Raw genomic sequence first — 26823 nt, 5'->3', positions numbered from 1 at the left:
TAGTCCCAGCTGCTCAGGAGGCTGAGGCAGGAGAATGGCGTGAACCTGGGAGGTGAGCTTGCAGTGAGCCGAGACTGCGCCACTGCACTCCAGCCTGGGCAACAGAGCGAGACTCCGTCTCAAAAAAAAAAAAAAAACCAAAAACCTACCAAACAAACAAATAGGTAGGAGTACACTCTAACCATAAAAAGCGTAGTCTAGTAAATACATAAATCAGTAACATAGTAATTTATTATCATTACAAAGTATGTACTGTACACAATTGTATATGCTATGCTTCTATGCAACTGGCAGTGCAGGTTTGTTTACACCAGTATCAAAACAAATACCCAAGTAGTCCTGGTGCTATGAACTTATAATGGCTACGATGTTAGTAGGCCATAGGAATTTTTTTTTTTTTTCGAGACAAGTTCTCTCACCCAGAGGTGTGATCGTAGCTTACTTTAACCTCAAACTCCTGGGCGCAGATGAACCTTCCTCAAACTCCTGGGCTAAATGATCCTCCCACCTCAGCCTCCCAGGTAGCTGGGACTATAGGCCGGCACCAACATGCCTGGCTAATTAAAAAAAACTTTTTTGTAGAGACAGGATCTCATTATGCTGCCCAGGTTGGTCTTGAACTCCTGGCCTCAAGCAGTCCTCTCATCTCCTCCCACGGCAAGGTGCTGGGATTACAGGTGTGAGCCACTGCACCCAGCCTGCAATAGGAATTTTTCAGCTCCATTATAAACTTATGGGACCACTGTTAAATATGTGGTCCATCATTGACCTCAGTGTTGTTATGTGGCACATGACAGTATGCACAAAGGAATATCATTCAGTCTTAAAGAAAGAAATTCTGTTTTTCGTGACCTGAATGGGCCTGGAGGAGATGATGTTAAGTGAAATAAGCCAGGAACAGAAAGACATATACCACATGGTCTCACTTCTGTGTAGAATCTAAAAAATTGAACTGATAAAAGTTCAATTTCTGGGTGGAGAGTAGAATGGTGGTTATCAGGGACTTGAGGGGGGATTACTGGGGAAATGTTGTTCAAAGGATACAAAATTTCAGTTAGGAAGAATAATTTCAAGAAATCTTTTGTGCAACGTGGTGACTATAGTAAATAACAATGTATTGGCCGGGCGTGGTGGCTCAGGCTTGTAATCCCAGCACTTTGGGAGGCCGAGGCAGGCGGATCACGAGGTCAGGAGATCAAGACCACAGTGAAACCCCGTCTCTACTAAAAATACAAAAAATTAGCCGGGCGTGGGGGCGGGCGCCTGTAGTCCCAGCTACTCGGAGAGGCTGATGCGGGAGAATGGCGTGAACCTCGGAGGCGGAGCTTGCAGTGAGCCGAGACTGCACCACTGCACTCCAGCCTGGGCAACAGAGCCAGACTCCGTCTCAAAAAAAAAAAAAAAATTTTTTTGAAAAATACTAAGTATATTTTAAGTGGTCTCACCACAAAAAAATAGTATGTGAGGCAATGCATATGATAATTAGCCCCCTTTTATCTGGTCTCAAATTCCTGAGCTCCAGCAGACTGCCCCCATTGGCCTCCCAAACTGCTAAGATTACAGGCAAGAGCTATTGCACCTGGCCTACTTAATATGTTTTGACATGTTTTGGCACAGAGTTGTTGATAGTATCCTCTTACTATTTTCTTGCTTTTTTTTCCTTTTTTTTTTTTTTACAGTAAAGTGAAGGCAAGTTTGTTAGGAAAATAAATAAACAGAAGAGTGGTTACCCCATAGGTTGAGCAGTCCTGAGGGCTGCTGGTTGCCCACTTTTATGGTTATTTCCTGATTATATGCTAAGCAAGGAGTGGATTATTAATGAATTTTCTGGGAAAGGGGTGGGCAGTTCCCAGAACTGGGGGTTCCTCCTCTTTTTAGACTATATAGGGTAACTTCTGGATGTTGCCATGGCATCTGTAAACTGTCATGATGCTGGTTAGCGTGTCTTTTAGTATGGTGATACATTATAATTAGCATATAATGAGCAGTGAGGAAGAGGTCTACTCCGATGCCATCTTGGTTTTGGTGGGTTTTGGCTAGCTTTTTTACTGCAACCTGTTTTATCAGCAAAGTCTTTTTTTTTTTTGAGACGGAGTCTCGCTGTCGCCCAGGCTGGAGTGCAGTGGCACGATCTTGGCTCACTGCAGGCTCCGCTCCTGGGGTTCATGCCATTCTCCTGCCGCAGCCTCCTGAGTAGCTGGGACTACAGGCGCCCACCACCTCGCCCAGCTAATTTTTTGTATTTTTAGTAGAGACGGGGTTTCACTGTGTTAGCCAGGATGGTCTCGATCTTCTGACCTCGTGATCCGCCCGCCTCAGCCTCCCAAAGTGCTGGGATTACAGGTGTGAGCCACCGCGCCCGGCATCAGCAAAGTCTTTATGGCCTATATCTTATGTTGAACTCCCATCTCATCCTGTGACTTAGAATGCCTAACCTACTAGGAATGCAGCCCAGCGGGTCTCAGCCTTATTTTACTCAGCCCCTATTCACGATGGAGTCACTCTGGTTTAAACACCTCTGACGTTTCCCCCCTTCTTTTATAGGAGAATCCTTCATCCTAAGGGTTGTAGAGGGATGAAGATCCATGTTTTGTAACCTCTTCTTGCTGAATGGGGTGATGATATTCCTGCGTAACTATTAAGGTCTCTTGTGTCCGTGGTAGAGAGGCGCTCATTCAGAACACATCAGTTTGCTGAGGGCCATCCATAACTCTGAGTTCTGACAAAACATGATATCTGAAAGATTAATAAGTGTTTAATAAAACATTCAGTAAGCTTATCCTGCATTCCTATACAAAGAGTACAACAGCAATATATTCCATAACAGTAAAGCAAAATAAGTAAAACTGTCCCAAGTAAACTGAATTAGAAGGCTTTCCATGAACTGACAACTGTTGGAACCACGCTGATAAGGGATCACTGATTGCATTATGTGCCCAGAATTAGAATATTGATCCAGATTTTTTTTTCTTTTTTTTTTTTATTATACTTTAGGTTTTAGGGTACATGTGCACAATGTGCAGGCTTGTTACATATGTATCCATGTGCCATGTTGATTTCCTGCACCCATTAACTCGTCATTTAGCATTAGGTATATCTCCTAATGCTGTCCCTCCCCCCTCCCCCAACCCCACAACAGTCCCCGTGATCCAGATTTTTACATTAGCTATCCCTCTTTTTTTTCCTGCACTTCAGTCGGAGATCACTGGTTCATAGGAGAAAGTAAGGTCAGCCTAAATTGCAGGAAAAAAAACTCAAAAACAACTGATGAGACTAGAATCTACTGACAGGTATACCATAGTCCTTGAAACACAATTTTTTCTCACTCCAGTGTCCCATTTTTACTAAAGACAAATTATAGTATGACCGATTTGCTTTGTTCTACTTGGCCAGATTATTTGTATAAAGTGCAGCAAGAATAATTATATAGGCTTTTGAAATTGGCTTTGATGGAACTCTGTTCCATAAGGAATCTCCAGTAAGACTTTTAAAGCCGAGCCCAGCATGGATTTTTTTTTTTCCCTTTTCTTTTTGAGACAGAGTCTCACTCTGTTGGCCAGACTGGAGTGCACTGGCATGACCTCGGCTAACTGCAGCCTCCATCTCCTGAGTTCAAGTGGTTCTCCTGCCTCAGCTTCCTGTGTAGTTGGAATTACAGGCACACACCACCACGCCTGGATAATTTTTTGTATTTTTAGTAGAAATGAGGTGTTGGCCAGGCTGGTCTCGAACTCCAGATCTCAGGTGATCCACCCACCTCGACCTCCCAATGTGCTGTGATTACAGGTGTGAGCCACTGCGCCTGACCTCAGCTGTGGGTTTGTACCCTCAAATACCTTTATGTGTTGGGTAAATTTCTCTCTTCTTGAGGTCCCAAGATAACTTGGGGCCCCTGGGCTTGTCAAAAAGTGACATTCTTTACTTACCACAGGTCAGAAGCCCTGTACAGGGACTGCATAGACAAGATGTGAGGCCAGTTTTCCCAAGCGGCTTTTAATTGACTCCACAAGTCAAGTTTGATTCCTTTAAGGAGAGCACATCATTCCAGTCAAAGCCTTGGTAAAATAACCAGTTTCTCCAGTTGTGTCCTGTCACAAGAGAAAACCGATTCTTACTGCACTTATACAAGTATCTATTGTAGGCCAGGCATGGTGGCTCATGCCTGTAATCCCAGCACTTTGGGAGGCTGGGGCGGGTGGATCACTTGATGTCAGGAGTTTGAGACCAGCCTGGCCAACATAGTGAAACCCTGTCTCTACTAAAAATACAAAAAGTAGCTTGGTGTGGTGGGCACCTGTAATCCCAGCTAATTGGGAGGCTGAGGCAGGAGAATTACTTGGACCCAGGAGGCGGAGTTAGCAGTGAGCTGAGATCGTGCCACTGCCCTCCAGCCTGGGCAACAGAGCAAAACTCTGTCTCAAAAAACAAAAACAAAAACAAATCTATTGCCATAAGTTAAGAGTACTCATAAATAGTCTCCAAATTGAGAAATGGGGTAGAGAGAAACAAATATGCTCCAAATTTTGTCCACAGGAGTATACTTTACTCAATTGTTAATAGCTGTCAATAGCTCAAATCCTTGACTCTGAAAAACAAAGTAAAGGATCAGTCACGTTTTAAGCAAAAAAGTAAAAAAGATGAGTCTTACGTTAATTCAGTCCATGAAGTTAACTCCTGTTCTGTTTGATACACATGAACATTCCAGCCCTCCATGACAGTCCTGAATGTTTTCTTCTTTATTCTAATGTTAGAGTCTCCAAAGTTATCAGAAACCTGCATTTAAGAGCACTTGTGAAAGTCCTATAGCTGATTATAAACCACCTTTTGAAGAGGATCAAAACATGACAACAGTTGTATGTTGATGACAAAAAGTCTTAGGACAGCCATAGTCAAAGACACGATTGACAAAGAATTTTGGTTACCTTTGTGGCACATAATAACTTAATCATAATTATTGCTGATAAGTTACATTAAATCATATCAGAATTATAGGAGCTTTTCGTAATTTTGGAACACATACCAATAACATATTTATACAAATGCAACCCAAAGAAAGCCAAACACCAGTTCATATTTGGCAATGCTTCCTGTATGATTTTTATGTCAATAAGCCAAATTTCACTGTTGGATTAGTGCATTATTGATATGTGAAACTCAGTTCTTAATAAAACCTTATAGACAAATTGATCCAATTTTATTTTGTTACTCTTATTTAAATATTTTTTTTTGGAGAGGGACGGAGTCTCCTTCCGTTGCCCAGGCCGGGAGTGCAGTGGCACAATCTTGGCTCACTGTTACCTCCGCCTCCTGGGCTCAAGCGATTCTCCTGCCTCAGCTTCCCTAGCAGCTGGGATTACAGGTGCAAGGCACCACTCCCAGCTAATTTTTTGTATTTTTAGTAGAGGTAGGGTTTCACCATGTTGGCCAGGCTGGTCTCAAAACTCCTGGCCTCAAGTGATCCGCCCACCTTGGCCTCCCAAAGTGCTGGGATTACAGGCGTGAACCACTGTGCCCAGCCAAAAGCTCTTATTTTTAAACCAATTAATCAAAGCTCTTTCATATCACACACACACAACACATGCAAATACATAGACGAGAGATCCATCAGTTGTAAGGTCTTTCATTTGCCAATTTCTTAACTGGATTACTGGCTTCAAGGTAGAGCCCTTGGAGGAACAGGGCAAGGAAAGCGTTCAGTTTCTAGGGTCTAGTAATCAGGCACAGCTTCTAGGGGGCCAAGAGCATGTTTCTCTGATCCAGACATGCAGAGAGCTGTGTGTTTCCCCGTAACTGCCATTAGACACCCCCAGAGTCGGCCAGTCGGTGCTACAGTCTATTTCCTTTGGGTTGGGGGTCTCCTCAGTATCATCCCTTTATGGTTTGCCAGAAAGATGTTACCAGAAAGGGGTCCTGATCCAGACCCCAGGAAAGGGTTCCTGGATCTTGTGCAAGACAGAATTTGAGGCGAATCCGTACAGTAAAGTAAAAGCAAGTTTATTAGGAAAGTAAAGAAACAGAAGAATGGCTACTCCAGAGGCAGAACAGCCTGTTATTTTCTATTTTATCTTTAAATTACCTTGTATCTTTTCAGTCTTACTATTACTTGTGCTGCCACCTCCACTGCCTCTTTTTTTTTTTTTTTTTTTTTTTTTGAGACAGTTTCGCTCTTGTTGCCCAGGCTGGAGTGCAATGGCACGATCTCGGCTCACCATAACTTCTGCCTGCCAGGTTCAAGCAATTCTCCTGCCTCAGCCTTCCAAGAAGCTGGGATTACAGACAGGCATGCGCCACCATGCCTGGCTAATTTTGTATTTTTAGTAGAGACGGGGTTTCTCCATGTTGGTCAGGCTGGTCTCACTCCCAACATCAGGTGATCTGCCCGCCTCAGCCTCCCAAAGTGCTGGGATTACAGGTATAAGCCACTGCATCCGGCCTCTTCTTTTTCCTCTTCCTCTTCATTTTCTTCTTCCTCTTGTTCCTCTTCCTCTTCTTTTTCTTTCTCCCTTCTTCTGCCTTCTTCTCTCTCCCTTCTTGCTTCTCTCATTCTGTCACCCAGGCTGGAGTACAGTGGCATGATCACAGCTCGCTGCAGCCTCGAGCTCCCTGGGTTCAGATGATCCTCCGGCTTCAACCTCCTAAGCAGCTGGGTCTACAGGCACGTGCCATCACATGCCTGGCTAATTTTTTGTATTTTTTGTAGAGATGGGGTTTTGCCATGTTGCCCAGGCTGGTCTCTAACTCCTGGACTCAAGTGATCTGCCTGGCTTCTTGTTCAGTCTTGATAAAGGTTTAGCAATTTTGTTAACCCAAGAACCAACTTTTAACTTTTGCTTATCTTGCTGTTTTATTAAAAGCTGTTTTACTGATTTTTTTCGTTAATTTTATCTCTTTCCTTTGACTTTATTCTTTCAATATATTTTTAAAGTCCGAGAGTTAGCTCATTAATTTTCAGCCTTTTTAAAAAATTATTATTTTTTGAGAGAGAGTCTCGCTCTGTTGCCCAGGCTGGAGTGCAGTAGCACGATCTGGGCTCACTGCAAGCTCTGCCTTCCACGTTCAAGCGATTCTCCTGCCTCAGTCTCTCGAGTAGCTGGGATTACAGGTGCCCGCCACAACACTCTGCTAATTTTTGTGTTTTAGTAGAGACGGGTTTCACCATGCTGGTCAGGCTGATCCTCAAGCTCCTGACATCAAGTGATCTGCCCACCTTGGCTTCCCAAAGTGCTGGGATTACAGGCATGATCCACCGTGCCTGGCCCAGCCTTCATTTTCAAATGTAATCACTTAAGCCTATACATTTTCCTATACGTGCACCATTTAGACTGCATTGTACAGGTTTTCAAATGCACAGAATTTTCACTATTATTTACTTCTAAGAATTTAAAATTTTTAATTATGAATTTTTCTTGGATCCTCAAGTTATATAAAGTGTTGAATGTTGGTGGTTTGAAAATTTTATTTACATTACGTTAATTGCATTGTGATCAGTGAGTATAATCTGCCAGATACTCAGTGTCTGAAATTTGTTGAATCTTATTTTATGGTTAAGTACATGATCAATTTTTTTTTTTTTTTAAGCAGAGCTTTACTGTTTTTACCCAGGCTGGAGTGCAGTGGCGTGATCTTGGCTCACTGCAATCTCTGCCTCCCAGGTTCAAGCAGTTCTGCCTTAGTCACCTGAGTAGTTGGGATTACAGATGTGTGCCACCACACATGACTAATTTTGTACTTTTAGTAGAGACGGGTTTCACCATGTTGGTTAGGCTGGTCTCGAACTCCTGGCCTCAGGTGATCCATGAGGCCTCCCTAAGTACTGGTACTGCAGGTACGAGCCACTGTGCCTGGCCCATGATTAATTTTTATAAATGCCCCATGTATGCTTGAGAAGAATGAATGGATCTTCTGTTTCTAATATACAGAAACATGCATATATTTATTAAATGAAGCTTGTTAACATGTTGTTAAAATCTTCTAAATATTTCTGCTGATTATTTATTTATTTATTTTTAAGACAGGGTCTTGCTCTGTCAATGAGGCTGGATTGCAGTGGTGTCATCTTGGCTTACTACCGCCTTGACCTCCCAGGCTCAAGTGATCCTCTCACCTCAGCCCCCTCAGTAGCTGGGACTATAGGTGTGCACCACCACACCCGGCTGACTTTTTAATTTTTTTGTAGAGATGGAGTCTCACTGTGTTACCCAGCTGATCTTGAACTCACAGACTCAAGCCATCTTCCTGCCTCCCAAAGTGCTGGGATTACAGGCGTGAGCCACCATGCCTGGCTTCTACTGTTAGCTTTTGTTTGATTGATTTTTAATATTGAGGGAAATGTGTTAATCTTCTGTGAGCCTAGATTTGTCTAATGCTATTAATATTTTCCCTTTATGTATTTTGAAACTGTTTTATTTGGTTAATCATATTTAAGATTGTCATAGCAATCTGGCAGAATTAACGTTTATAATAACCAATTCTATCGCTATTGATGTGTTGCACCCATTTTTCTGACACGATCTTTCTTCTAATTAGAATTTGTTTTATGTCTTTTTATTCCTGTATCATTAGCCATTCCATGCCCTTATGCTTTAGGTGTTTATATTAGAAATGGAATGTAGCTGGGTTTTATTTTTTTATAAATCTATCACTTTTTTTTTTTTTTTTGAGACGGAGTCCTGCTCTGTTGCCAGGCTGGAGTGCAGTGGCGCGATCTCGGCTCACTGCAACCTCGGGCTCCCTGGTTCACTCCCTGGTTCAAGCGATTCTCCTGCCTTGGCCTCCAGAGTAGCTGGGATTACAGGCACACGCCACCACACCCAGCTAATTTTTGTATTTTCAGTAGAGACGGGGTTTTACCATGTTGGCCAGGATGGTCTCGGTCTCCTGACTTGTGATCCGCCCACCTCAGCCTCCCAAAGTGTTGGGATTATAGGTGTGCGCCACCGCACCCGGCCAAATCTGTCAATTCCAATTGTCTTTTTTTCAGTTTTTTTTGTTTTGTTTTTTGAGACGGTGTCTCTCAGTCTCTCACTCAGGCTGGAGTGCAGTGGCCTGATCATGGCTTACTGCATCCTCAGCCTCCTCGGCTTAGGTGATCCTCCTGCCTCAGACTTCCAAGTAGCTGAGACTACAGGAGCATGTCACCACACCTGGCTAATTTTTTAGCTTTTGGTAGAGATGGCATTTCACCATGTTTTCCAGGGTAGCCTTGAATTCTGTCTAAAAGGATCCTCTCACCTTGGCTCCCAAAATGTTGAGATTACAGGTGTGAGCTACTGTGCCCAGCTAGTTGTCTTTTAAATGGCTCATATCCCAGAATAATACCAGCCCCTTTTAAGGTTTTTGATTCATAGTGGGAATCTCAAACTTGGCTTCCCTCCTGTTTGACTATTTGAAGCAATAGTATCTACACAGTACTGTTGATTTAATAACCTCGGTCACTTGGGATTTAAATGGAATTATTCTGACGTTTTGGGGTGCCATCCTCAGACTATACTATGTAGTGAAAAGTAAATAAAAAATTATGTAGTATAGAAGTGTTTATGGGCCAGGCACAGTGGCTCACGCCTGTAATCCCAGCCCTTTGGGAGGCCGAGGCAGGCAGATCACCTGAGGTCGGGAGTTCAAGACTAGCCTGACCAACATGGAGAAACCCCATCTCTGCTAAAAAACTACAAAATTATCTGGTCATAGTGGCGCATGCCTGTAATCCCAGCTACCCAGGAGGCTGAGGCAGGAGAATCACTTGAACCTGGGAGGTGGAGGTTGTGGTGAGCCAAGATCACACCATTGTACTGCGGTCTGGGCAACAAGAGCAAAACTCTGTCTCAAAAAAAAAAAAAAAAAAAACTGTTTATCATGAAGTTGTTTTCTTCTTATTTAGTGGGTTAACTTATAAACAATTCTTTAAAACATTTTGTTTTAGTCCCAGAAATCCTGGATAGAAAGCACTTTGACCAAGAGGGAATGTGTGTATATTATACCAAGTTCCAAGGACCCTCACAGGTAAGCATACCTTTGTTACTTCTGGGGTCTTCTAGAAATTTTAGTGTAAATTATATTGTTATTTATTTATTGGAAACAAAAACTAAATAAATTATTTGTAGTTACTGTTACTTTTTATAGTTACTTTTAATTATTTAATTTGGGAGGGATTGGGAGGAGGAAACAGCATTGAAATCAGTATTTTGGAGTTCTTAATGCCATTTACAGCATACAGTCTCTTCCTTGAAGTGTTCCTCGATCTCTAAACTCCCTCAGATTATAGTGTAGTGTTTTACAAAGGTAAGGCAGTTAAGACTCTCTCTCTTTTTTTTTTTTAACGGATTCACTGATATTGGGAACTTAAATTTGTGTATCTACTGGGCATCTGCTGAGTATCCAACACTGTGGTTCATGTCGAAGAAAGCAATATGAACCTAATAGTTATTCTTTTTGTTTGCCAATATATAGATACAGATCATTATTTACTGGAAAATCTATTATCAGAGTCTATAGGTGTCTGTGTCTTTGGTCTCTAAAATGACGTTGATAATAGAAAAAAATTAAAGGATATTAACGTAGTAACTGAAGAAAAAGTTGAGCTCCTGAAATGTTTACTTAAACATTTTTGCCAAAATTATTCTTTTTACTTTTTTTGTTTGTTTGTTTTTGTTTTTGAAACAGAGTCTTGCTCTGTTGTCCAGGCTGGAGTGCAGTGGCTCATTCCCACTGCAAGCTCCGCCTCCTGGGTTCAGTCCATTCTCTTGCCTCAGCCTCCCGAGTAGCTGGGACTGCAGGCATGTGCCACCACACCTGGCTAATTTCTTGTATTTTTAGTAGAGATGGAGTTTCACCATGTTAGCCAGAATGGTTCAATCTCCTGACCTGGTGATCTGCCTGCCTCGGCCTCCCAAAGTGCTGGGATTACAGGTGTGAGCCACCACGCCCAGCCCTAGTTTTTGTATTTTTAGTAGAGACAGGGTTTTACTATGTTGGCCAGGCTGGTCTTGAACTCCCGACCTGAGGTCATCCACCTGCCTTGGCCTCTCAAAGTGCTGGGATTACAGGTGTGAGCCACTGCACCCAGCAAATTTTTCTTTTTTCTGAGGCCTAAAGATAGAAAAAAACTTAAACAAGGAAATCTAAGATACAGTTATTTCCTAACCTATAGAGCACTTTTCTTCATGGGCACTTAGAAAAAATGAAAATTAATTGACAAAAGTATTTGCAAGATTTTTGAATCTTCCTTCCTTTTCCGTCTCCTGTCACTCTATGTTCTCTACCCATTTACCTTCTCTGCAACTTTCATTTCTGTTAGATATATAGCTCTTAGAAAAACATAGCTAAATAGACAGTTTTTATTAACTGATACCTCTTTGTATTATAGAATATGTCACTATTCTTGTTTATAGTGGATACGTAGTAAATATTTGTTGAATAGCATTTCCAAAAATTTCTCTTTAACATTTAAAAAAATTCTTAACTTTGTACGGATCTCTCACATTTCCATTGAAAGTGTAATGTGCGTGATACATTTTAAAAACTTTTGAGAAACAGAAAGTTGGATCAATACTTAGAGTTTCAATACATTAAGACTGTCATTATTAATAACATTTGGTGGCTTTATTTTTAACTTTTTCTCAGTGTATTGCTTTTGTTTTAAAGTATTGTTACATTCAGTCTATATGCAAAATGTTGTACCTGCTTTTCATACTACAGATATTTTATAACAATGGTGGTTAATAGGCCTGATGCAGTGGCTGACACCTGTAATCCCAGCACTTTGGGAGGCCGAGGTGGGCGGATCATGAGGTCAGGAGTTTGAGACCAGCCTGGCCAACATGGTGAAACACGGTCTCTACTAAAAATACAAAAATTAGCCAAGCGTGATAGTGGGCACCTGTCATCCCAGCTACTTGGGAGGCTAAGGCAGCAGAATTGCTTGACACCGGAAGGCAGAGGTTGTAGTGAGCTGAGATCCACACTGCTGCACTCCAGCCTGGATAACAAGAGCGAAACTCCATCTCAAAAAAAAAAAAAAAAAAAAAGAATGGTAGTTAATATTCTGTTACTGTGTATACCACAATTTATATACCTATTCTACTATTAGTCAATTTAATTGTTTTCAGTTTTTAGCCATTTAAAATTTAATTAGGCCACAATGAAGATCTTTGTGGATAAAACCTTTTTGTATTTAAGATTTCCCCCCCTTAGGTTATGTAATGCCAAAATCTTTTTCAAAAGTATTAAATCAGTATAAATGATCACCTAGTAGTGAATGAGATTGTCTCCTTTACTGAGTAATGACTAGAGTAACATTTTCCATCACCATCAAGAAAACGTGATAAGTAAAAAATAGTATGTTAGAAATAAATATATTTTTAGGCTGGTCATGGTGGCTCATGCCTGTAATTTCAGCACTTTGGGAGACTGAGGTGAGCAAAGTCTGCCTTCTGGGTTCAAGCGATTCTCCTGCCTCAGCTACCTGAGTAGCTGGGACTATAGGCATGTGCTACCACGCCCACTTAATTTTTTTTATTTTTAGTAGAGACGTGGGTTTCACCATGTTGGTCAGGCTGGTCTCGAACTCCTGACCTCAGATAATCTGCCCGCCTCAGCCTCCCAAAGTGAGCCACTGTGCCTGGCATACATTTATTTATTTTTAGTTGACAGTAATTATAATAGTATATATTTTAAATTGGCATTTATTTATTATTGAGAAAATATTTTATGTTTTTTAAATACCCCTCAATTTTTTAGTAAATTCTGTAAATGTTTTTGATTAGTTCTTTTTGGATCATTAAAATAGATAACCTTAACATCTCTTCCAATCATTAGAGTCTATAATTCTGATTTCTTACTACTTATTAATGTTTTATTACAACATCATATCACATTTCTCAACAAGAGGATAAATGACATTTCCCAAGTCACATGGCTATTCATAAAGATGGGATTAGTATTTAAGCCTCCTTAGTTCAGTGTGCCAGTTCTAAAATAAAATACCATTTTTCTTCCAGATAAATTGTTGTTTTGCTTTATTAAAAAAGTAGATTTTGTTGGTCGGGTGCGGTGGCTCATGCCTGTAATCCCAGCACTTTGGGAGGCTGTGGGTGGATCACCTGAGGTCAGGAGTTCGAGACCAGCCTGGCCAACATGGTGAAACCCCGTCTCTACTAAAAATATAAAAAGTAGCTGGGCGTGGTGATGGGCGCCTGTAATCCCAGCTACTTGGGAGGCTGAGGCAAGAGAGTTGCTTGAACCCAGGAGACGGAGGTTGCAGTGAGCCGACAAGGTGCCACTGCACTCCAACCTCAGTGACAGAGTGAGACTCCGTCTCAAAAAAATAAATAAATAAATTTTATCATTAAGGAGTTTATTTTCTATAGTTTTATTAATTCCGCTTTGCAATAGAAATAATTAAAAGCACTCAAGGTATTAAAGAAATCCAAAGCTGTTACTAAGTATCCCCACCTTTAACCATTCATGAGAGACATAATTTACAAACAGCTGGTCACTTCTTTCTACACTAGTTGAACTCTTAATTTTATATGAATAGGTAATTCACACTTGGTTCATAACTTAAAATGTACCAAATGCTATAAGTGAAAATCTCCTTTCCAGTACTGTGCTTTAGCTATAAGTTTACCTTGCTAATAAAGAATCTGATGTTATCCATTCCTTGGAATGTCTTCCAGAAAGTTAGATATAGTCTTTGCATGTCCAAGCAGATGATTATCCCCCTTCCCCCTTTAAAATATGTAGTGTAACCCACTGTGACTGTAACTTATCTTGGCAATCACTAGTTTGTTCTTTTTTTTTTTTTGAGACGGAGTCTTGCTCTGTCGTCCAGGCTGGTGTGCAGTGGCATAGTCTCATTGCAAGCTCTGCCTCATGGGTTCAGGCCATTCTCTTGCCTCAGCCTCCCGAGTAGCTGGGATTACAGGCGTGTGCCACCACACCCGGCTAATTTTTTGTATTTTTAGGAGAGACGGGGTTTCACCGTGGTCTCGATCTCCTGACCTTGTGATCAGCCCACCTTGGCCTCCCAAAGTGCTGGGATTACAGTCATGAGCCACCGCGCCTGGCTACTAGTTTGTTCTTAATTGTTGCAGCCTATTTAATTATGTCTGAATTGTAATTTGTTTTAGTAATTCCTTATTGAACATTTTAGCTATTTTCACTTTTTCTTTTGGCTGTTAGGAAAAAAATTCTGCAGTCAGTAACCTTGTACAATTTTCATTTTATACGCATATTACAGATGTGTTTTAGCCTGTGCTTTTAGAACTGGAATTAGTGTGTGAGAGTCAGCGTTTTTTATTTTGATGGATATTGCCAAGTGGCCTTCCATAGGGATTATATAAATATATACTCTTACCCACAGATACGAGACTCTCTCTGTATTCTTGCCAAGATAATGTCTTCTTTTTTTTTTTTGAGACAGTTTCTCACTCTTTCGCCCAGGCTGGAGTGCGGTGGGGCATGATCATGGCTCACTTTAGCCTTGACCTCCCATGCTCAAGGAGTCCTCCCATGTCAGCCTCCCTAGTAGCTAGGACTATAGGCCTGTACCACTACCCCTAGCTAATTTTTTTTTTTGTAGAGACGGAGTTTCGCCTTGTTGCCCAGGCTGGTCTTAAACTCTTGGACTCAAGCAATTCACCTGCACCTCCCAGAGTGTTGCAATTATAGGTGTGGACTGTCTCCTGGGCGCAGTGGCTCACACCTGTAATCCTAGCACTTTGGGAGTCCGAGGCGGGTGGATCACAAGGTCAGGAGATCGAAACCATCCTGGCTAACACAGTGAAATCCCGTCTCTACTAAAAGTGCAAAAAAATTAGCTGGGCATGGTGGCGGGTGCCTGTAGTCCCAGCTACTCGGAGAGGCTGAGGCAGGAGAATGGCGTGAACCCAGGAGGCGGAGCTTGCAGTGAGCCGAGATCGCGCCACTGCACTCCAGCCTGGGTGACAGAGCGAGACTCCGTCTCAAAAAAAAAAAAAAAAAAAAAAATTGAAACTGTCAGTTAAAAAATAGTTATTTGAATTATAAAGCAAGGTATATGTGATCTATGATATCTACTGAAAAACTAGGTATATAATTTTTTTTGTTTTGTATTTTATGTATTTTATATACTTTAGTTTAAAATTAGAAAGTTTTTCCCCTGAAATAATTGATTCATTTTTTGTGTTCAATAGATGCCTTCCAGGATGTCAAATTTGTCAGCAACTCGTCAGGTAAGTTTAACATAACTGTACTGCACAAATTTCGAAAAATAAATAAAACTAATCTATTAGAAATATGAGTTAGAACACAGTGGCATGAAACTCACATGCTATTATATTTGATGGGTACTTTACCTACACTTGGGAGGTGAAGGGTCAGTCAAGGCTGTTTGAAACTCAGGTGAAGCTACTTAAGAGTTGTAAAGTTGTGTCCGTTGAGCAGAAGTTGAAGGACAGGAATTTTAGGCAGCGAGAGCAGTGTATGGGAAGGTCTGATAGTGAAAGACATCATGGTTCTGTCAGGAAACTGCAGAATGTAAGATGGAGATTTGAGAGATTTGGGCCTGGAAAAATGAGAGTTTCAGTTACTGTACAAGGCTTTTTGTTGCACATGCTTTTGATTTCATATTAAAAAGATATTGTACAGGCAATTAGTAACATGTTATATTAGTGTTATTATTATTTTGAGACGGAGTCTTGCTCTGTTACCCAGGCTGGAGTGCAGTGGCGCAATCTCAGCGCACTGCAACCTCCGCCTCATGGGTTCAAGCAATTCTCCTGCCTCAGCGTCCCGAGTAGCTGGGATTACAGGCATGCGCCACCATGCCCATCTAATTTTTGTATATTTAGTAGAGATGGGGTTTCACCATGTTGGCCAGGCTGGTCTTGAATTCCTGACCTCAGGTGATCCACCCGCCTCGGCCTCCCAAAGTGCCAGGATTACAGGTGTGAGCCGCCAGGCCCTGCTGATTTTATTTTTTGTAAGAGCAGTTTGCATTTTTAGATTGGATTGGAAGAAAATAGACCAGTTGCTAAAGTTTTAGAGTGATTCTGGCAAAAAGATGAGAACCTGAAGTAAGATGTTTTTGACAATGAAGAGAAGTAGGCATATTTGAAGGGATAAATGAGATAAATGTAATAGGATTTGGTGAATGTGAAGAAAAGGGAAGATTTGAGCATGGTAACTACATTTCCTTCTTAGGCAACTGAGTAAATTGTAATATGCTTTAGGGTCTGATGAGGAAGTATAAGAGGAAGAAGAGAAGGTCTCTGGGTGGTAGGCTAGGAATAAAAGTATATAGAATGGGTTTATTTTAGATATATTGAAGAGGTTTTCAAGGAAGTCTGTACAAACAAAAACAAAAAACCTGACAGGCTGGATGTGATGGTTCACGCCTGTAATCCCAGCACTTGGGGAGGTTGAGGCAGGAGGATGGTTTGAGCCTAGGAGTTTGAGACCAGCCCGGGTAGCATAGTGAGACCCTGTGTCTACAAAAAAAAAAAAACCACACACAAAAATCTTGGCATGGTAGCATGTACCTGTAGTCCTAGCTACTTAAGAGGCTGAAGCAGGAAGATCACTGGAGCCAGGAAGATCGTTTGGGCCTGGGAAGTTGAGGCTGCAGTAAGCCCTGATCACACCACTGCACTCCTGCCTGGGCAACAGAGCAAGACCCTGTCTCCAGAAAAAAAAATAAAAAAATAAAAAAAAAAGACCTGACAGTCTTTCATATTTGCTCCTGTACTTAACCATCTCCAGTCCTATTCATTTCTTCTCATTGATGGTGAGGTTCCATCTGGTGTCTCTTGTTTGACGAGGCCCAAAGAGTTTCTTTTATTTAGCATTTCATATAGTGCACCTACACTGAACGTGAATTTTCTCAGTTTGTTCTATCTGAAAATATGTTTCTTTTATTTTCATATTTCAAGAATGTTTTCACTGGATATAGAATTCTGGGTTGTGTTATTTTATTGCAGCAGGTGGGTTTTTTTGTTTTTGTTTTTGAGATGGAGTCTTGCCCTGTTGCCCAGGCTAGATGGCGTACAGTGGCACGATCTCAGCTCCCAGCAACCTCTGCCTCCTGGGTTCAAGTGATTCTCCTGCCTCAGCCTCCCCAGAAGCTGGGATTACAGGCACACACCACCATGCCTGGCTAATTTTTGTATTTTTAGTAGAGATGGGGTTTCACCTTGCTGGCCGGGCTGGTCTCCTGACCTTATGATCTGCCTGCCTTGGCCTCCCAAAGTGCTGGGATTCCAGGCGTGAGCTGTTGCACCCAGTCCATTGCAGCACTTTAAAGGTGTCATCATTTTATCTTGTAGCTTTTGTTTCTAATGAGAAGGCAGCTGTCATACAGTAGTTGTCTTCCTGTGTGGAATGGGTCTTTTTTTTCTCTAGCTACTTTAAATATTTTTTTTTTTCTGTTCCTTTGGTTTTCAGCAGCATGTCTATAATATGCTTGAGAGTGATTCTCTTTGTACTTATTCTGCTTGCGTAAATATTTGCATGTTCAAATTTTTTACCTGATTGAGAAGGTTTTTTTTTTTTTTTCCTTTGAGATGGAGTCTTGCTCTGTTGTCCAGGCTGGAGTGCAATGGTGCGATCTTGGCTCACTGCAACCTCTGCCTCCCAGGTTCAAGCAATTCTCCTGCCTCAGCCATCCGAGTAGCTGGGATTACAGGCGCATGCCACCATGCCCAGCTTATTTTGTATTATTAGTAGAGATGGGATTTTACCTTGATGGTCAGGGGTGGTCTCGAACTCCTGACCTCGTGATTCGCCCACCTCGGCCACCCAAAGTGCTGGGATTACAGGCATGAGCCACTGCGTTCGGCCAGGAAGGTTTTTTTTTTTTTTTAATTAGCTTTTTTTTCTTTAGCTGATGTATTGAATAATTTCTGTTGATCTCTTCAGGTTCACTCACTCTTATTTCTACAGTCTCCATTTTGCTGTTTTGTCCATCCAATGAATTTTCTTTCCTTTTTTTTTTTTTTTTTTTTTTTTGAGACGGAGTCTTACTCTGTCGCCCACCCTGGAGTGCAGTGGCACAATCTCAGCTCACTGCAATTTCTGCATCCTGGGTTTACGCCATTCTCCTGCCTCAGCCTCCCGAGTAGCTGGGACTAAAGGTGCCCGCTGCCACACCCGGGTAATTTTTTGTGTTTTTTTTAGGAGAGATGGGGTTTCACCATATTAGCCAGGATGGTCTTGATCTCCTGACCTCGTGATCTGCCCGCCTGTAATCCCAAGGTGCTGAGATTACAGGCGTGAGCCACCACGCCCAGCCCATCCAGTGAATTTTCATTTCACACATTACATTTTTCAGTGCTAGGATTGCTATTTGATTGTTTGTTATAGTTTCCATTTTACTGCTGAGATGCACCATGTGCACTCTCATTATGACTGTCTATTCCTGTATGTCCTTCAACATATTTATAACACCTGCATTAGAGTCTTTGTCTACTGATTCCAACATTTGCATCATTTAGGGTCTGTTTCTGGTGACTGCTTTTTTTCCTTCATCTTTTTTATATATCTAGTATTTTTTTTTTTTTTTGAGATGGTGTCTTGCTCTGTTGCCCAGGCTGGAGTGCAGTGCTGCGATCTCAGCTCACTGCACCCTCTGCCTCCCGGTTCAAGCAATTCTCCTGCCTTAGCCTCCCGAGTAGCTGGGATTACAAGCGTGCACCACCACGCCTGGCTAATTTTTTATATATTTAGTAGAGATGGAGTTTCACTATGTTGGCCAGACTGGTCTGGAACTCCTGACCTCAGGTGATCCGCCCACCTTGGCCTCCCAAAGTGCTGGGATGGTGTGAGCCACCACACCCGGCCAGTAATTTTTTATTATATATTGTTGTTCTGGAGTAAATAATTTTCCTGTAAGGAGTGTTTGGTTTCTTTCTGACAGGTGATTAAATTAATTATTGGTAGATTCTTTTGTCCATTCAGGTTTGATTTTCTTCTTTGTTAGGGCAGTTCTACTTCTATTTTGAACTTAGTCCTAGGATGTGGACCTTCCTCTTAAGGTATGGCTTTTTGTGGTCTCAATTGTGTGTTCAGGGGGTTCAGTGATGTCTTTTCACGCTGAACTAAAACTGCTATGTCTTCCAGACCTTTAAGACCCCGTTCTCAGACCAACACATGGCAAGTGATTGCTGCTAGGCATCACAGAATCTCTCACAGATACACCTTAGACTGTGGCCAAAGACCCATGGTGAATCCCCATGTGAGATTTTTTTCCTTCTTGTCTTTATAGCTCCCTTTTCTCTGGTACTCTGCTACAAATTCCAACTGTTTCAACAGCCTAGAATTCTGTTCTCTACTTCCTTGCTTGGCTCAGTGACTACCGTTTTCTGCCTAGGTGTCATCTCTATGATTGAGAAATTGCCCCCAAGCTGGTGCAATCATGGGGGTTTACCTCATGTATTTCCTTCATTTCAAGGATCACAGCTTCGTGTTTCTTCTTGTTTAATGCCTGAAACAGTTATCTCATATATTTTGTTCACGTTTATGTCAGGAATCTCCGAGACCACACCTTGATTCCATGATTAGCTAGAATGAATCACAAGACTTAGCATGTGGTACTCTTGATAAGATTTAATAAGTATTATGTTATCTCTGTTGAGGAAGTTTCCTCCTTTCCTAGTTTGCTGACAATGCTTATAATGAATAGACATTCAGTTTTGTCCAACGCTTGTTTTCCTTTTTGTGGAGAACGGGGTCTCGCTATATTGCTGAGGCAAGTTTTGAACTCCTCAGCTCAAGCTGTGTTCCCACTTAAGCCTCCTTAAGAGCTGGGATTGCAGGTGTGAGCCACCACGTCCGTTTCTTTTTTCTTTTTGGGGGGAGTGTGGAAACAGGGTCTCACTCTGTGGCCCAGACTGGAGTGCAGTGGCACAGTCACTGCAGACTTGACCTTCTGGGCTCAGGTGATCTTTTCCCTGTAGCTTCCCAAGTAGCTGTGACCACAGGTGCATGCCACCATGCCTGGCTAATTTTTGTAGAGAAGGAGTTTTGCCATGTTGTCAGGCTGGTCTTGACTCCTGAGCTCAAGTGATCCTCCCACCTTGGCCTCTCAAAGTGCTGGGATTACAGGCACGAGCCACTGTGCCTGGCCTAGTCTTCTCTTGTAATGCTAATGCGTTGCCTTTTTTTCTCTTTTTGAGATGGAGTTCCTTTTGTTACCCAAGCTGATCTAGAATTCTTGTTCTCAAGCAGTCTTCCCACCTCAGCCTTCTAAGTAGTTGGAATTACAGGCTGGTTTTATTTTGTTTTTGTTTTTTTCCAAAGCAGAATGAGTCTCACCTCATGAAATGAATTGGGAAATGTACCCACTTATGATTTTTTTGGAAGAATGTATGTAGAATTGATATTTCCTCCTAAATGTTTGATGAAATTCACCAGTGAAGGCATCTGGCCTCGAATTTTCTTTGTGGGAAGGTGTATTAATGATTTTTTTTTTGAGACAGAGTCTTGCTGTATTGTCCAGGCTGGAGTGTTAATTTATTTTCCTGTTCAGTTTTTCTCATTATTCTGACTTCAGTTTATCAATTTATCTTTTCAGTGACAAGCTTTTTGTTTTCTTGCTTTCCCTCACTGTTTTTTCTGTTTCATTGTGGTTTTTTTTTTTTTTTTTTTTGGAGATGGAATCTCGCTCTGTCAGCCAGGCTGCAGTGCAATGGCATGATCTTGGCTCACTGCAACCTCCGCCTCCCGGGTTCAGGCAATTTTCATGCCTCAGCCTCCTCAGAAGCTGGAATTACAGGCGCCCACCACCACACACAGTGAAGTTTTGTATTTTTAGTAGAGATAGGATTTCACCATGTTGGCCAGGCTGGTCTCGAACTCCTGACCTCAAGTGGTCCACCTGCCTTGGCCCCCTGAAGTGCTGGGATTACAGGCATGAGCCACCGCGCCCAGCCCATTCTGTTTTCTTTATCGTATCTTTTCTTCTGCTTACTTTGAGTTTAATTTGCTCTTATTTTTAGTTTTTAAGGTAGAAGTTTAGGTTATTTTTTAAATGAAATTTTTTAAAACTTTATTTAGAAAATTACTGTTTTATTTATTTATGTATTTATTTATTTTGAGAAGGAATCTTGCTCCGTCACCAGGCTGGATGTGCAGTGGCGCGATTTCAGCTCCCTGCAACCTCCACCTCCCAGGTTCAAGTAGTTCTGCCTCAGCCTCCCGAGTAGCTGGGATTACAGGCGCGTGCCACGACGCCTGGCTTATTTTTTATTTTTTATTTTTAGTAGAGACGGGGTTTCACCGTGGGTGGTCTCGATGTCCTGACCTCGTGATCCGCCCGCCTCGGTCTCCCAAAGTGCTGGGATTACAGGTGTGAGCCACCACACCCGGCGTCAAGCATGGTCTTAATAGTTGGAGCTCATTTATAATACTTGTTTTTGTGTCATTTTCTGATAATTCCATCATCTTGTTCTTTTCTGGTCTTCATTTAGTGATTTTATTTTATCGATAGCTTTCTGCTTCTTTGCATGCCTCGGTATTCTTTGAAATTTTTATTTATTAACTTTTTTGAGACAGGGTCTCTCTGTGTCACCCAGGTTGGAGTGCAGTGACACCATATCAGTTGACTGCAACCTCTGCCTCCTGGGCTCAAGCAATCCTCCTATCTCAGCTTCCCAAGTAGCTTGGACTACAGGCATGCATCACCACGCCCGACTAACGTTTCTATGTTTTATAGAGATGGGGTTCACCATGTTGCCCGGACTGGTCTAAACTCCTGGGCTCAAGCAAACTGCTGGTCTCCATTTCCAAAAGTACTAGGATTACATGTGTGAGCTACCACGCCCAGCCAATGTCTGGGAATTTTTCATGCATGCTGACAGTAGTGAATTTTATGTTTTTGGGTACTGGCATTTGCTGTATACCACTAGCGAGTTTTAGACTTACTATAGCATGCAATTAGATTACTTTGGATCAGTTGGATCCTTTCAGGTCTTGCTCTTAAACTTTGTCAGGGCATGGGCTGTCTAGGTCTGTTTTTTTTGTGTTTTTCTTTTGAGACCCAGTCTTGCTGTGTTGCCCAGCCTGGAGTGCAATGGCACGATCTCGGCTCACCGCAACCTCTGCCTCCCAGGTTCAAGCGATTCTCTTGCCTCAGCCTCCTGAGAAGCTGGGACTACAAGCACATGCCAACCATGCCTGGCTAATTTTTATATTTTTAGGAGAGACAGGGTTTCACCATATTGGTCAGGCTGGTCTAGAACTCCTGACTTCAGGTGATCCTTGGCTTCCCAAGGTGCTGGGATTACAGGCATGAGCCACCGTGCCTGGCCTGTCTAGGTCTAATTTAGTCTTTCTAATTTAATGATACTTTTTTTGAGGACCCCATCATAAGCCTTGTGTGTTATGAGATCTCTACTCTGGCTGGTAGGAACATAAACTGTTCCCTGCCCTTTATGAGCTTCAGAAATTGTTTCGGCTATTGCTGTCTAGTAGCTCTTAACTTTGCCTGGAGTGCAGTGGCCCAATCTCTGCTCACTGTGGTCTCCGCCTCCCAGGTTGAAGTGATTCTCCTGCCTCAGCCTCCTGAGTAGCTGGGATTACAGGCACGCGCCACCATGTCCAGCTAATTTTTTGTATTTTTAGTAGAGACAGGGTTTCACCATGTTGGCCAGGATGGTATCGAACTCCCGACCTCAAGTAATCTGCCTGTCTCGGCCTCCCAAAGTGCTGGGATTACAGGTGTGAGCCACTGTGCCTGGCCAAGTAGTTATTCTTCCACATGCTTAAGGAGACCCTTCTGTAGATATTTGGAACTTTCTCATTGTAGCTCCCTCCTATTTTTGTTTTCTACCTCACAAACTCTAGCTGCCTTGGCTTCCTCAAACTCTGATCTGATTTTAAGATTGTATCAAATCAGTGAGACTGCCCAGCTCCATTAGGTTCCTACTTATGGTGTTATAGTCCAGTATGTGCTTCTGGGTAAAATGCCATCTGTCTTTGTACCGCACCCTCAGACACCATTGATCACCCTTTTGTCACTATATAGATTAGTTCACGGTTTCTTGAATTTTGTATATGTGGAATCATACAAATATATAATCTTTGGTGTCTAGGTTCTTTCACTCAGTATGATGATTTTGAGATTTATCCATTCTGTAGTATCATTAGTGGTTCATTCATTTCTCTTTATTATTGGATAGTATTTCTTTTTCTTCCTTTTTTTTTTTTTTTTTTTTTTTTGAGTTGGGGTCTTGCTTGCTCTGTCATCCAGGATGGAGTACAGTGGTGTGACCAAGGCTAACTGCAGCCTTGCTGGGCTCAACCAAGTCTCCCACCTTAGTCTCCTGTGTAGCTGGGACTACAGGTGTATGCCACCACACTTGCCTAATTTTTTAAAATTTTTTGTCAAGTCACGGTCTTGCTGTGTTTCTTAGGATGGTCTTGAACTTTTGACCTTGAGGTCCTCCAGCCTTGGCCTCCCACAGTGTTGGGATTACCCGCATGAGCCACACCCGGTGTAAATACTATTTCTGTTATATGTCTATACCATGTTTTGTAGATGCCTCATGTTAAATTTAGATGATGAATTCATCTTAGACTAATTATACTATTTCAGTGCTATGATGAAGGTATTAATATATAGATATCCTAAAATCAAAAAGCTTATTTTTATACTATTTGTCAGTTCATTCACTTTTAATTCCATTTTTTCATTAACTAATTTTTTGAAGGGTCTTTTAATCTCACCTTTTTCTTTTAGGTGTTTTTGTGGTCGCTTGGTCAAGCAGCATGCTTGTTTTACTGCAAGTCTTGCCATGAAATACTCAGACGTGAAACTGGGTGACCATTTTAATCAGGCAATAGAAGAATGGTCTGTGGAAAAGCATACAGAACAGAGCCCAACGGATGCTTATGGAGTCATAAATTTTCAAGGGGGTTCTCATTCCTACAGAGCTAAGGTATGTCACATATTGGATTTTTCTTCATTTATGTTGTTATTTAAATAATAAACATCACAATTTGTGTAGCGACATTGACAAAAAGTTGGTCTCAGTAATTTATTTGTATATTTTAAAGTACAAAGGTGCATACACATATAGAATTGTATCTTTCTGGTGGATTGAACCTTTCATCATTATAAAATGTATTTTGTTATCAGTTTTCTTGACATGGTTTGCTTTTTCTGGAATCAGTGTAGTTAAGCCATCTTTCTTCCTTTTCGGTTTTAACCTTTTATGTTTAAGAGATATCTTTTAATTGTTTTTAAAAATGTTGTCTGCTGTGTATTTAAGTTTAAATTTACCATTATGTTATTAGTTATCTATTTGTCTCACTTTTTTCTTTGTTCTGTTTTTTTCTTATGTTATTTTGGATTAAATATTTTTTATTATTTTCTTACTCCTTTATTAGCATATTATTTATACAGTCATCCTTCAGGGGGCTTGGTTCCAGGACTTCTCTCAGATACCAAAGTCTACAGACATCATAGTATTTGGATGTAATCTATGCACACCCTCTTGTATACTTTAAATCATCTCTAGATTCCTTATAATATCTAATATAGGCCAGGGACAGTGGCTTACGCCTATAATCCCAACACTTTTGAGAGGGTGGAAGGATGGCTTGAGGCTAAGAGTTAGAGACCAGCCTGGGCAAAATAGTGAGACTCTGTCTCTACTTAAAATAAAAATATTAAAAAATGCCCGATACAATGTAAATAGTTGTTAAATTGCATTGTTAAGGAATAATGACAGGTGAATAAAGTCTACACATGTTTAGTATAGGCTCAATTTTTTTTCTTGAATATATTTGATTCACTGTTGGTTGAAACCATAAACGTGGATCCCACAGATACAAAAGGTCTACTATACGTTCTTTTTCTGTTCTTTTTTTTTTTTTTTTTGAGATGGTGTCTCTGTTCCCCAGGCTGGAGTGCGGTGGCGCAATCTCGGCTCACTGCAACCTCCGGCGTCCTGGGTTCAAGCAGTTCTCCTGCCTCAGCCTTCAGAGGAGCTGGGACTACAGGTGTGTGCCACCATGCCCAGCTAATTTTTTGTATTTTTAGTAGGGACGGGGTTTCATTGTGTTAGCCAGGATGGTCTCCATCTCCTGACCTCGTGATCCGCCCGCCTCGGCCTCCTAAAGTGCTGGGATTACAGGCCTGAGCCACCATGCCCAGCCTGTTTTTCTGTTCTTTAGAAAAAGAATATTATAGGTCAGGCACGGTGGCTCACGCCTGTAATCCCAGCACTTTGGGAAGCCAAGGCGGGTGGATCACCTGAGATCAGGAGTTCGAGATCAGCCTGGCCAACATAGTGAAACCCTGTCTCTACTAAAAATACAAAAATTAGTCGGGCGTGGTGGCACGAGCCTGTAGTCCCAGCTACTTGGGAGGCTGAAGCAGGATAATCACCTAAACTTGGGAGGTGAAGGTTGCAGTGAGCTGAGATTGCGCCACTGCACTCCAGCTTGGGCGACAGAGCGAGACTCTGTCTCAAAAAAAGAAACAAGAAAAAGAATACTATAATAAATGTGATAATGTGATAAAATGCATTTTTAACTTGTTATATGCAGTCATGCATCACTTAAAAATGGGGATATGTTCTCAGAGATGTGTTAGGCAATTTCATCATGCTAACACCATGGAGTGTATTCAGACCTAGATGGTATAGCCTATTGCTTTTAGGCTGTAAACTTCTATGGCATGTTATTGTACTAAATATGGTAGGCAGGTTTAACAGTGTAACACAGTGGGAAATATGTGTCTAAATATATCTAAACAAGAAAAAGGTACAGAAGTATGGTATTATAATATTAGGGAACCACCCTAATATTATATGCAGTTTGTCATTAATCAAAATGTGTGGCACATTACTGTAAATTAGTCGTTTACCACTTTTTCAACAGTGCAAGAACCTTTGGAATATTTGAAACTGCACTTATTTCTCTTAAGACTTACGTGCTCTTGTCAGCATAAATTTTAATTTTCTGTTATAAACCCCTAAAACATGGTTATTATTTATTTAGATTTGAACATTTTATTTTATTTATTTATTTTTTTTGGAGACAGTGTTTTGCTCTTGTTGCCCAGACTGGAGTGCAATGGCACAGTCTCGGCTCACTGCAGCCTCCACCTCCTAGGTTCAAGTGATTCTCCTGCCTCAGCCTGCGGAGTAGCTGGGATTACAGGCACGCACCACCACACCCGGCTAATTTTGTATTTTTAGTAGAGACCGGGTTTCTCCATGTTGGTCAGGCTGGTCTCGAACTCCTGACCTCAAGTCATCCGCCTGCCTCGGCCTCCCAAAGTGCTGGGATTACAGGCGTGAGCCACCGCACCGGGCCAGATTTGAACATTTTAACCTTGGCATGGTAGCTCATGCCTGTAATCTCAGCACTTTTGGAGGCCTAGGCAGGAGGATCACTTGAGTTCAGGAGTTTGAGACCAGCCTGGGCAACATAGTGAGACCTTGTCTGTACTAAAATTCAAAAATATTAGCTGGGCATGCTGATACACGCCTGTAGTCCCAGCTACTTGGGAGGCTGAAGCAGGAGGATCAGTTGAGCCTGAGAAGTTGAGGCTGCAGTGAGCCCTGGACCATGATGTCACCAAAGTCTAGCCTAGGCAACAGAGCCAGACCTTGCCTGAAAAACAAATAACGACAGCAAAAACCATTTTAACCTCTGCATTGTTCTGCCTGCCTCCGTGTTCTGATGAGGAAAACGTTGCCAAACAGTGAGCTCATCATCTCTCCAAGTTTTTCTTTTCTCCTGGATCCCGATCTTACAAATTCTCACTGCCTTTGTACCCTGCTAATGTCTTTTTTTCTTTTTGAGTCTCGCTCTGTTGCCCAGGCTGGAGTGCAGTGGCGC

General features: G+C 41.8%; 1 protein-coding gene across 6 annotated transcripts in view; it reads left to right on the top strand.

Annotated features, from left to right (window-relative positions):
• Positions 1 to 26823, top strand: part of TRPM7 (transient receptor potential cation channel subfamily M member 7) — a 130368-nt gene that overhangs the window by 14602 nt on the left and 88943 nt on the right. For all 6 annotated transcript variants that reach the window (XM_032174094.2, XM_032174093.2, XM_058427145.1 and 3 more), the window contains exons 2-4: positions 9920 to 9999; positions 15171 to 15209; positions 23711 to 23909. In XM_032174094.2, coding sequence (XP_032029985.1) covers positions 9920 to 9999; positions 15171 to 15209; positions 23711 to 23909 — 318 coding nt within the window. The remainder of the gene's footprint in view (positions 1 to 9919; positions 10000 to 15170; positions 15210 to 23710; positions 23910 to 26823) is intronic.

The sequence above is a fragment of the Hylobates moloch genome, unplaced genomic scaffold (genome assembly GCF_009828535.3).
Source record: "Hylobates moloch isolate HMO894 unplaced genomic scaffold, HMol_V3 SCAFFOLD_14, whole genome shotgun sequence".
NCBI lineage: Eukaryota > Metazoa > Chordata > Mammalia > Primates > Hylobatidae > Hylobates > Hylobates moloch.
This window is presented reverse-complemented; position numbering and strand designations above follow the sequence as displayed.